Here is a 12,913-nt window from a genome sequence, read left to right as displayed (position 1 = left end):
ACGCATTTTTGGTAGCCCTGGTACAGCTGGATAGTATCATTAATTTTCAAAACTAATTCAACTGCACATGCAAAATGTAATAATCAGAATAGTCACTCAACTTTAAAAATGGCCAATCCCGGATACAATACCATACAAGTGTATGAGCAACGTTCTTATTGTGTTTTATTTTTGTACAATCAATTCCAAGTTTACTTTCCACAGCAGTCACTGAGAATGAGAGAAGGTATTTCACTTCGTATCTTATCACCGTTAATTCTAGGAGGAACCCCATTTCTAACTCTTTAAATATTAATTTCCTTTGGGTCAGTGGGCATGACTCCTTTCCGTACACACTCCTCTGTTTAAATTGAGATTGTTCTTAATATAATACGACGTTTATCGACATCTAACGAGTTAATTTGTCTTGACGAGTCGTACTGTATTTCAATTTTGACGGAAAATACTTCCGGATGGGAGACAACTCGAAACGATAATATGGAAGACTCCATTTCGGCTGAAGGGGTGTTTTAGGTAAACCCGTTATGATGTGGACATTTATTTTTATAATTTAAATGATGCATACGATTTAAATTATGCAACAACAATAACCCTCAATATCAGACAGACATAGAATTAATCCCATGAGTTTCAAATTAATCAATAAAGCGGGGAATCCAGAGCAACCACTCAATCTGATACCCCTTGAAATCAAGAAAACTATACGCATGCGCATTAATACATAAACAAACCCGCGACTTGCGATTTGGAACAAAAACGTTTATTAAATGATATGATGAATGGTTCTCCAAAAAACTGAATACACGATTAGATTCGGCATATCAAATAAACCCAAATAATTCAATTTGTGATGAAATCAAACAAAGTTTAATTTTGGACCCTTTGGACCTCAATGTGGACCAGTTTAAAAAGGGGCCCAAAATCCAAAAACTTTATACACGATTAGATTCAACATATTAAAGAACTCAAATAATTGAAGAATAAAACCCCATTGAAATTGGTCAAGAAATAAGCAATTTATACAAAGTATTAGAAAGTATTGTTGTTGGCCCCTTTTTGGTCCCTAATTCCTTAACAGTTAGGGCCATAACCCCCAAAATCAATCCTAACCATCCTTTTTTGGTATGGAACCTTGTGGTACAAAATTTCAACTTATTGTCTGGAAACTAGAAAAAAAATGCTTATTTGGACCCCTTTTTAGGCTCTTAATTCCTAAACTGTTGGGACCATAACCCCCAAAACCAATCCCGACATTCCTTTTGTGGTTTTAAACCTTGTGTTTAAATTTCATGGAGATCCATTCACTTAAACTAAAGTTATTGTCTGGAAACTTAGTGTCTTCGGACGACGACGTGATACCAATATACGGCAGCAAATTTTTTGTGGTCGTATAAAAACTACGAAGCATGCACGTTTACAAAAGAAACCGCAAACTCCAACCTTCTGTCACGTGACCAATGACTTGACCTAAGAAGCCATTAAATCGTTTGCCGTCCAACTGTTTAGATTACTTATCGAATTTGTAGCTAATGCTCCTTTAACAATTAACTATTCCAATTTACCACTTAATGATATAGTGATGTTCTTCTTGGTCAGAGATGGGTCTTTATGTGACTTTTTAAATATCCTTTCTTTTAAAAAATCTTGGAGGTATACAAATATAAATATAAAAGTTACTTTTGATGTTAAAATACCTCCTTATAAAAAGGATTTTTAAAATCCCATTGCCTACCATGGTGATAGATATTAACATCCATTTTTGTTTTAGGTCTTTTAATGTCAAAATAAACTTTTACTGGTATGTATTCCAAAAATAGAAAAAAATGAACAATGTATATTAAAATTTATTTTCAGATGTCCAAATCTGATGATCTCACTGTGTTCGTGTAGCTTCAAAAAAGCTTCAGGAAGTTTGACCAATCAGAACTAAAGATTTCCTATAGCAAGCAGGTGTTGCATCCTATCATCTAGATGACACTTTTTTTAACAACCCTCAATGTATTATCCATTCAAACTTTGATCATATATGGAACAAATAATTTGACCAATCATCTAACAAACCATAAAATCAGGAATGTATCATTTAGGCCAACTCTGTCAGGAAGATATATGTTCATTTTAAAATAATAATCTGATCAATTCAAAATTGTTTCCTTAACCGCAAATTGGCAATCAAAGGGGAATAACACCTATAAATAAAGGGAACAGTAGTTTATTGATGCTCAAATTCTGAAAATTGATTAGAAAGAGATAAAGGTAACAAACAAAAATGGAGGGAACCTCCAAAGGTGCATCAACATGGTAAGCGTCTCCTGCTATGCAAACATCACCCGCCATGCAAATTCACTTAGTAAAGTCACATTCGAAAATAGGACTCAATCAATAAATAACAGATCAGAGAACTTTAATGGTATCTAAATATTTACAGAATCAGTGAGTAAAGACACAGACACATCGTATATCAGTCAACCAATTTGTAATGGTGACAGTAGAACTAAGGTAGTGTTAATTTCAGTCTTTTTTTCTCATTGCTGTGTTAGAGCAGTTATGGGGAACAATCTTTACTTTCACAATGATGGATACAATTTAATAAAATGTTTGAGTATTACATGACAGCTTCTAATGTATCTGGGGAGGACAGACATGGACATTACTGTTATATTTGATTGGTCAAGGAGCACAAGATATTTTTGAAACATTTAACAATACAGGAGATTGGTTTGAAGAAGCCGTGGCAAATTTCGACCAATATTAACTTTCGAAGAAAATATCTGCCTGTAGAAAGACACATGTTTAGTAAATTTATGTAAACAGATTGAAAAATTAAATCAAATGAAGTCTGTATATTGTGAATGAGCATAACATATTAATGGTACCAATTCTACTTTTTTTTATTTACATTCTGTTGCATTTTTTTTTAAATTGGTCAGTTTAAAAAGTATCAGTGAAAGAAATTTAATGTGGACATCCGTATCTGGTGCAGAAACATTAGTATAGATGTTGTTTTAAACAGATACAACGCAAGATCTGCCATAAACACCAAATTCTGAAAATAACGAAAAAGGTATAGCATAAATACAACTCTTTTCAGAATTTCTGATTTGGGACAGCACATGAATATACAGATATATGGAAGTTTTAAATTAGTGTTTTGATATCTCAACCCCAACCTTCTTTTATTCACGATCAGAAGTTTAACAAAACAGACATCCAAAAACTAACTATCAATACTAGTACAGGAAAACACTTTATTCTTAAATAACGGTATGATAGACAAGAATACTGGGAGATCATAACTAGACTTACCTTCTGGAGTCTTTAACATGACAGTCTACAAAAGAATAAACAATCTGATATCACATATCAATTCATAAACTTGGTGTGTCCACGGTAAAATGTTAAGCCATTAAGACGAGAAAATCAACAGTTTGATATCAAGCAATCAATAATTGAAGTACAAATATATCAGACAGCAACCAAAAACAACTGGTGAAGTACAGGCTTCAGACTTGGAACATGCACATACATAAAGTGGTGGTTAAAGAGGTTTGTGAGTGCTCAATCCCCCTAAACTTGAGACAGTGGTGCAACAACACAACTCAATAACATATCAGTTTGAAAATATCTAACGCATCAGTTTGAAATGGACGAAAAGTGATGACAAAAACTGTTTTGGCCCTTCAGGACAGGTGAGCTAAAAACCATGAAAAAATGTAAACATGACTATACACAATACTAGATATGGACAATGCCCTCAACTCCCTTTTCTGCTCTACCACATGCACGAGTATAGTTCCACATATTTTAGATTTGACAGTGATGTTGGCATACAACTTGAAATTGTTACGCTGTCTGTAAGACACAAATGATGCCTCCGGCTGACCATAGGAAATTATAAATTTAACACTATGTTTTAATGATGATGTAACTGTAGGAGGAGATAGCCGGACAAACCATGATCTCTTTATGCAGCTAGTACCAAAAACATGACTAAGTCCAACTACCTTTCATTCTCAGAATATTTGAAAAAAATCTAAATCCTGTGGCCATGCACACCTTTATTATGTTTATGAACATCCTACAAAACATTAAAGTTGTACCTCCAAAACTGTAGGAGGAGATAGCTGGACGAACAATGTATCCTAATCTGGACGGACGAACAGACGGACGGACAGAGAGACAGGAGTAAATTAATATGCCCCCTGACATTTTGTCGCTGGGGCATAACAACAATCAAAACAACATCTTTAAAATATTTTACAAACCACAAAAAAGTATATTTACATTATAAGGGTTATGCATCTTCTTCTTGTAATAATACTGTTATATTTGATTAGCATACAAATAAATCACAAAAGACTAGATTCATGATGTATTCAAATTGTAAATAACTTGCTTTATTTGTGTACCAGGTTCAAACTGAAAATACCTCACTGTATCTGCATATGTATGTATATACACTATTGTACACAGTTTTACTTTTTTTTTTAATTAAACGTGGAAAAATTAATCAAAATATTAAAATTGAGGTACCATTTATAACTAATAAAATTTTGAGAGCATCGTTACTATAGCTACAAATAATGTCTCAAATATTTGTATTTGCACGCACTGAAAAAAAATCATTATCCTTTACTAGTCTGATAATTTGTTTTTCTTATATGTCAAATGTATGTAAAACAACATGATGGTAGAATTTAGCATATTTAATAATGATGTGATTAACTTGTAATTGTATTTATATTAGATTCTAATAGATTTTACACAGGTTTTTCTACACATGTAAAAAATGATGTAAAGAAGTGCATTTATATATATGTTTATCACATACTTACATACATAAAGATTCTTACATAGATAACAGTGGATTATCTGATATATCCAATCTATAACTATGTAAGAATCTGTTTCTCTAATGATTAAAAATAAATTTTCTTTTTTTGTTAAACGAAAATCACCTTCGTGTGCCTTTCACATTCCACGAAGTTGTCAATTTCATTAACACCTGTTAGCATATTTTGATTCATCCAGTTAGCTAGAAAGGTTATGACCCTTAAAATCATCCAATGATCTTTTGAGATCACCAGCAACCACACGCTGATTAATATTTTTTTACAATGGTTTCGGAAAGGGATAAATTTCCATAGAATTAGAGAAACATTTAAATCAATCTTTTTATACACTGATACATAATGCACATATTTTGCTTAAATAAAAGGAGATGTGATGTATCAACCAAGAAGACAGCAAGCCGACAAAACAAATACCAAAAAGATATCCAAACAGATGAGTACACAGTTTTCAAACATTTTTCTTTCACATATGCCAACATCTACATTTTGACATTAGGTAACAAGCTTGTCAACTTACATTGTTAAATGACAACAAATACCACATAGACAACTAAAGGCAAATGTTTTATTGAAACTTCTTTGTACCAAGTCTGTTGTGACTCTAACATATCTGTGACATATTTGTGAATATCTCTTTTTTATTAAGAAAAAATATTTACCTTAAGGAAGTCCATCACTTCTTTCTTTTTCTTTTTCTTTTCAGAATTATCATAGCTTTCCATTGTTACCATATCATAGGGAGTCTGACCCTGAAATACAATCAAATAATCTTTCATCAACCATACACATATACATCTTCTTTTATTTCATAAACTGTAAAACATAGAGGCGTCGACAAGCTTAAGATTCAAAAAAGACATGTGAAATGTCTTCACAAACATTATTTTAAAAGGTCTTTGTTGTCCATGTATGCCCTCTATGTTCCCTGTCCAATCATCTATGGAAATTCACCTATTTTCATTGATTTTTTCGTGAAAAATCAATATGAGAACAACTTGTGACGTCATAATGAAACGCAGAAACGTAAAATTTTCAACAAAATGATTTATATCCTAGCTAGTCAATGTATTAGCTATAATATATCGTGATATTGGTCGATAAATCCGAATTTGAAATTTAGGCTAAAAAAGGGGGCCATTTTAGAACCTTATTGAACACACTCCTTTTACCTATCCAATGTTAAACGATGAATAATAAGTAATAGGTGCAATAATTTTACCTATACAATGTAAAACAATAAATAATAGGTAATTGTTGCAATAATTTTATCTATACAATATAAAACGATAAATAATAGGTAATTGTTGCAATAAATTTCATACTTTACCCACACAACTATCATCTTATTATACTCCACCAACACATCAAACACTACCGACACAACTACCATCTTATCATACTTTACCCACAGAACTACCATCATAAAATATATGAAAAGAACATAACTCTTTGGTCCAGTTGTTATCTCTTTGATATATTCCCCGTTTTCATTCTTAATTTTATTTACCAACACAACTACCATATAATTATACTTTAACCTCACACCCACTATCTTATCTTACTTTACTCACACAACTTCCATATTATCATACTTTACCTACATAACTACCATCTTATCTTACTATACCCACACAACTACCATCTTACCATACTTTACCAACACACCTACCATCTTATCTTACTTTACCCACACAACTACCATCTTATCATACTTTACCCACACAACTACCATCTTATCATACTTTACCCACACAACTACCATCTTATCATACTTTACCCACACAACTACCATCTTATCATACTTTACCCACACACCTACCAGCTATGATAAGATGGAAGATGTGTTGATAAAGTATTATAAGATGGTAGTTGTGTGGGTAAAGTATGATAAGATGGTAGTTGTGTGGGTAAATAGACAATAACTGTTTAGTGTCTTTAAAAATCAGCTGTATTTGTGCGAGGCTAAGAAACAAGTGTAATGTGAGCTTTAGTGAGCTATTACTCCTGTTTCGAGCCGAGTACAAATACAGCTGATATTTAAAGACACTAAACAGTTATCTATACTATTAAACGAGAAGACCTCATTTTGTGTGTTGCTTCTCTTCCTCCCACACTACATTAATCATCATGACTCTGTGTCCTATGTACCGTGCATAGTACCATTTGTCATCCATTCTTATGACTATTCAGTTTGGGTTATTTTGGGAGAAAAACGAAAATAAAGGCGTCCTAATATTGATTCTGTATTCAAAACGGACTTTTAAGTCAGATATGACTTCCGGTTTTAACATTGAGAACCAATCGTATGAGAGATAACAAAAATAAAATATAAATAAGCCAAACAGGGCGTTGTCCATACCGTGGTTTTTAGATCGTAAGAACCACTACTATTATACCTCGGTTTAAACTTGCACATACTTTTCCTAAGTACTTGGTCGGGGACAGGACAATTATTTTCGCGTTTATCTGCAATGATTAATATACTACTATAATTTATAGAGACTGTCTATATAATATAGCAGTGATTGCCATGGAGAAGAAACTTAGAATTAACAGTTAATAGAAAATTAAATGCACTTTAATATGTATAATATAGATACGTATGTTCATAGTATACGGAAGTGCGAAAATAATGATATCATTTCTTAAATTCTCCAGACATAAAATCTTTTACAAAAAATTATCCTAAGAAGGAACTTGAATTTGATAGTTGATAGCAAATACACTTTAATTATAGTATATGTATGTTCATAACATACAGAAACGCGAAAATAATGGAATTTAACAGAAACAAATAATAACGGACTGTGGAAGCAAGGGAGAGGGCTTAAACTGTTTCCAAGTACCTATGAATTATGATACCTTTTCTGAAATTCTCCAGACATGAAATCTTTTACAAAAATTCTCCTTACAACAGTTTACATACTTTCAACCAAGCTCTAAATGCCCGCGATTTCGCGGGTGTGTTCTGGTTGTCTTTATCCTGCAATTAATTCTGTATATTGTTTGTGCTATGAAAGACACAAAAACTCACATTTTTTACATTTATTTTCGATTTAAAATCCCTTGCGGCCAGCGTAGTAATATTAAAATCACACATTCAGCTGAAGACAGGTTCGCAAAAAAAGAATCTCGAATGGTCAACAATAATACATTGCTCAAGGTGAATAATTATCTATTTTAACATAACAACTAATTTCAACAGTAAAAATGTTTGACCTGAACTTGACATTTACTTTTAACATGCATGCTGAAATTGACATGGTTGATTTTGTTGCACATGTACACATTCAAGTTTTGAAATCGATGATTGTTGTCGTAGAAAGTACTGCTCCTCATTTTGTCTGTTATCAGAAAATTGGTTTAATTCTTATTGCTCTAAAGAAAGTTTGAAAACAAACAGAACGTATAAAAGTAATCGTTAGTTCGCATAAGGTCAAACAATACGTCATTTGAATGCGACTGCAATACACATTCTGAGGTCACGCAGGTTCATACAACACTCAGTCCAGCAGTAGTATACAGATACAGCATAACGATATATGTAGGGCTGTATCAGTATAGTAAGACACCCAATTGCAGGATAAAGTAAGATAATATGGTAGTTGTGAGGGTAAGTTATAATAAGCTGTTAAGTGTGTAGGTAAAGTATGATAGGATAGTAGGTGTGTGGGTAAAGTATGATCAGATGGAAGGTGTGTGGTAAAGTATGATAAGATGGAAGGTGTGTGGGTAAAGTATGATCAGATGGAAGGTGTGTGGTAAAGTATGATAAGATGGAAAGTGTGTGGGTAAAGTATGATCAGATGGAAGGTGTGTGGTAAAGTATGATCAGATGGAAGGTGTGTGGGTAAAGTATGATCAGATGGAAGGTGTGTGGTAAAGTATGATAAGATGGAAGGTGTGTGGGTAAAGTATGATCAGATGGTAAGTGTGTGGGTAAAGTATGATAAGATGGTAAGTATGTGGGTAAACTATGATAAGATGGTAGGTGTGTGGGTAAAGTATGATAAGATGGTAGGTGTGTGGGTAAAGAAAGATAAGATGGTAGTTTTGTGGGTAAAGTAAGATAAGATGGTAGGTGTGTGGTAAAGTATGATAAGATGGAAGGTGTGTGGGTAAAGTATAATAAGATGGAAGGTGTGTGGGTAAAGTATGATCAGATGGAAGGTGTGTGGTAAAGTATGTCAAGATGGAAGGTGTGTGGGTAAAGTATGATAAGATGGTAAGTGTGTGGGTAAAGTATGATAAGATGGTAAGTATGTGGGTAAACTATGATAAGATGGTAGGTGTGTGGGTAAAGTATGATAAGATGGTAGGTGTGTGGGTAAAGAAAGATAAGATGGTAGTTTTGTGGGTAAAGCAAGATAAGATGGTAGGTGTGTGGTAAAGTATGATAAGATGGAAGGTGTGTGGGTAAAGTATGATAAGATTGAAGGTGTGTGGGTAAAGTATGATCAGATGGAAGGTGTGTGGTAAAGTATGATAAGATGGAAGGTGTGTGGGTAAAGTATGATCAGATTGAAGGTGTGTGGTAAAGTATGATCAGATGGAAGGTGTGTGGGTAAAGTATGATCAGATGGAAGGTGTGTGGTAAAGTATGATCAGATGGAAGGTGTGTGGTAAAGTATGATCAGATGGAAGGTGTGTGGTAAAGTATGATCAGATGGAAGGTGTGTGGGTAAACTATGATAAGATGGTAGGTGTGTGGGTAAAGTATGATCAGATGGAAGGTGTGTGGGTAAAGTATGATCAGATGGTAAGTGTGTGGGTAAAGTATGATAAGATGGTAAGTATGTGGGTAAACTATGATAAGATGGTAGGTGTGTGGGTAAAGTATGATAAGATGGTAGGTGTGTGGGTAAAGAAAGATAAGATGGTAGTTTTGTGGGTAAAGTAAGATAAGATGGTAGGTGTGTGGTAAAGTATGATAAGATGGAAGGTGTGTGGGTAAAGTATAATAAGATGGAAGGTGTGTGGGTAAAGTATGATCAGATGGAAGGTGTGTGGTAAAGTATGTCAAGATGGAAGGTGTGTGGGTAAAGTATGATAAGATGGTAAGTGTGTGGGTAAAGTATGATAAGATGGTAAGTATGTGGGTAAACTATGATAAGATGGTAGGTGTGTGGGTAAAGTATGATAAGATGGTAGGTGTGTGGGTAAAGAAAGATAAGATGGTAGTTTTGTGGGTAAAGCAAGATAAGATGGTAGGTGTGTGGTAAAGTATGATAAGATGGAAGGTGTGTGGGTAAAGTATGATAAGATTGAAGGTGTGTGGGTAAAGTATGATCAGATGGAAGGTGTGTGGTAAAGTATGATAAGATGGAAGGTGTGTGGGTAAAGTATGATCAGATTGAAGGTGTGTGGTAAAGTATGATCAGATGGAAGGTGTGTGGGTAAAGTATGATCAGATGGAAGGTGTGTGGTAAAGTATGATCAGATGGAAGGTGTGTGGTAAAGTATGATCAGATGGAAGGTGTGTGGTAAAGTATGATCAGATGGAAGGTGTGTGGGTAAACTATGATAAGATGGTAGGTGTGTGGGTAAAGAAAGATAAGATGGTAGTTTTGTGGGTAAAGTAAGATAAGATGGTAGGTGTGTGGGTAAAGTATGATTACATTATATGATTGGTTTAAGGTGTGTTGACAGTGTATGATTGGTCAACGGTGTTATGCTGGAATATGATTAGATTTTAGTTGTGTTCTTCATTGTGATATTGATTTACGGCATGTTGATGTTATGTGTGTTAGTTGGAGTATGATTATATTGTTGTTGTATTGGTAGTGTATGATTGATGTTATGTGTGTTAGGTTAGTATGATTAGATTGGTGTTGTGCTGGTAGTGTATGATAAGTGAAAGGTGTTTCGGTAGTGTATGATTGGTGAAAGGTGTGTTGGCAGTTTATGATTGGTGGAAGGTATGTTGGTAGTGTATGATTGGTGGAAGGTGTGTTGGTAGTGTATGCTTAATGGAAGGTGTGTTGGCAGTGTATAAATGGTGGAAGGTGTGTTTGTAGTTTATGATTGGTAGTAGGTAGGTTGGTAGTGTATGATTGGTGGAAGGTATGTTGGTAGTGTATGATAGGTAGAGGGTATGTTGGTAATGTATGATTGATGGAAGTTATGTTGGTAGTGTATGATTGTTGGAAGGTATGTTGGTAGTGTATGATTGGTGAAAGGTATGTTGGTAGTGTATGATTAGTGGAAGATATGTTGGTAGTGTATGATTACTGGAAGGTGTGTTGGTAGTGTATGATTAGTGGAAGGTATGTTGGTGATTGATGGATAGTATGTTGGTAGTGTATGATTGATGGATGGTACGTTGGTAGTGCATGATTGGTGAAAAGTATGTTGGTAGTGTATGATTGATGGAAGTTATGTTGGTAGTGTATGATTGGTGGAAAGTATGTTGTTAGTGTATGATTGGTGGAAGGTATGTTGGTAGTGTATGATTGGTGGAAGGTATGTTGGTAGTGTATGATTGGTGGAAGGTATGTTTGTAGTGTATGATTGGTGGAAGGTATGTTGTAGTGTATGATTGGTGGAAGGTATGTTGGTAGTGTATGATTGGTGGAAGTTGCGTGTGTAGTGTATGATTGGTGGAAGGTATGTAGGTAGTATATGATTGGTGGAAAGTATGTTGGTAATGTATGATTGATGGAAGTTATGTTGGTAGTGTAAGATGGTGAAAAGTATGTTGGAAGTGTATGATTGGTGGAAGGTGTGTTTGTAGTGTATGATTGGTGGAAGGTAGGTTGGTAGTGTATGATTGGTGGAAGTTGTGTTTGTAAAGATGATTGGTGGAAGGTGTGTTGGTAGTGTATGATTGGTGGAAGGTATGTTGGTAGTGTATGATTGATGGAAGGTATATTGGTAGTGTATGATTGATGGAAGTTATGTTGGTAGTGTATGATCAGTGGAAAGTATGTTGGTAGTGTATGATTGGTGGAAAGTATGTTAGTAGTGTATGATTTGTGGAAGGTATGTTTGTAGTGTATGATTGGTGGAAGGTATGTTGGTAGTGTACGATTGGTGGAAGGTATGTTTGTAATGTATGATGGGTGGAAGGTATGTTGGTAGTGTATGATTGGTGGAAGGTATGTTGGTAGTGTATGATTGGTGGAAGGTATGTTTGTAATGTATGATTGGTGGAAGGTATGTTGGTAGTGTACGATTGGTGGAATATGTGATGGCAGTGTATAATTGGTGGAAGGTATGATGGTATGTATAATTGGTGGAAGGTATGATGGTAGTGTATGATTGGTGGAAGTTATGTTGGTAGTGTATGATTGGTGGAAGGTATGTTGGTAGTGTATGATTGGTGGAATATGTGATGGCAGTGTATAATTGGTGGAAGGTATGATGGTATGTATAATTGGTGGAAGGTATGATGGTAGTGTATGATTGGTGGAAGGTATGTTGGTAGTGTATGATTGGTGGAAGGTATGTTGGTAGTGTATGATTGGTGAAATATGTGATGGCAGTGTATAATTGGCGGAAGGTATGATGGTAGTGTATAATTGGTTGAAGGTATGATGGTAGTGTATGATTGGTGGAAGTTATGTTGGTAGTGTATGATTGGTGGAAGGTATGTTGGAAGTGTATGATTGGTGGAAAGTATGTTGGTAGTATATGATTGGTGGGAGGTATGTTGGTAGTGTATGATTAATGGTAAGGTATGTTGGTAGTGTATGATTGGTGGAAGGTATGTTTGTAATGTATGATTGGTGGAAGGTATGTAGGTAGTGTATGATTGGAAGAAGGTATGTTTGTAGTGTATGATTGGTGGAAGGTATGTTTGTAATGTATGATTGGTAGAAGGTATGTTGGTAGTGTATGATTGGTGGAAGGTATGTTGGTAGTGTATGATTGATAGAAGGTATGTTTGTAATGTATGATTGGTGGAAGGTATGTTGGTAATGTATGATTGGTGGAAGGTATGTTTGTAATGTATGATTGGTGGAAGGTATGTTGGTAGTGTATGATTGGTGGAAGTTATGTTGGTAGTGTATGATTGGTGGAAGTTATGTTGGTAGTGTATGATTGGTGGAAAGTATGTT

At 34.6% G+C, this 12,913-nt stretch overlaps 1 protein-coding gene across 1 annotated transcript in view; it reads right to left on the bottom strand.

The window, feature by feature from the left end:
- Positions 1-5,598, bottom strand: part of LOC134683421 (uncharacterized) — a 43,772-nt gene extending 38,174 nt beyond the window's left edge. The window contains exons 1-2 of the mRNA XM_063542710.1: positions 5,513-5,598; positions 3,307-3,331 (exon numbers count right to left, since the gene is read on the bottom strand). Of these exons, the coding sequence (XP_063398780.1) occupies positions 3,307-3,331; positions 5,513-5,584 (97 nt within the window). The 5' untranslated portion in view covers positions 5,585-5,598. The remainder of the gene's footprint in view (positions 1-3,306; positions 3,332-5,512) is intronic.
- Between the last annotated feature and the right edge of the window lie 7,315 nt (positions 5,599-12,913).

The sequence above is a fragment of the Mytilus trossulus genome, chromosome 9 (assembly GCF_036588685.1).
Source record: "Mytilus trossulus isolate FHL-02 chromosome 9, PNRI_Mtr1.1.1.hap1, whole genome shotgun sequence".
In the NCBI taxonomy this organism is placed as follows: domain Eukaryota; kingdom Metazoa; phylum Mollusca; class Bivalvia; order Mytilida; family Mytilidae; genus Mytilus; species Mytilus trossulus.
Note: the sequence above shows the minus strand (reverse complement) of the source record. Positions and strands in the feature narration are given on the sequence as shown.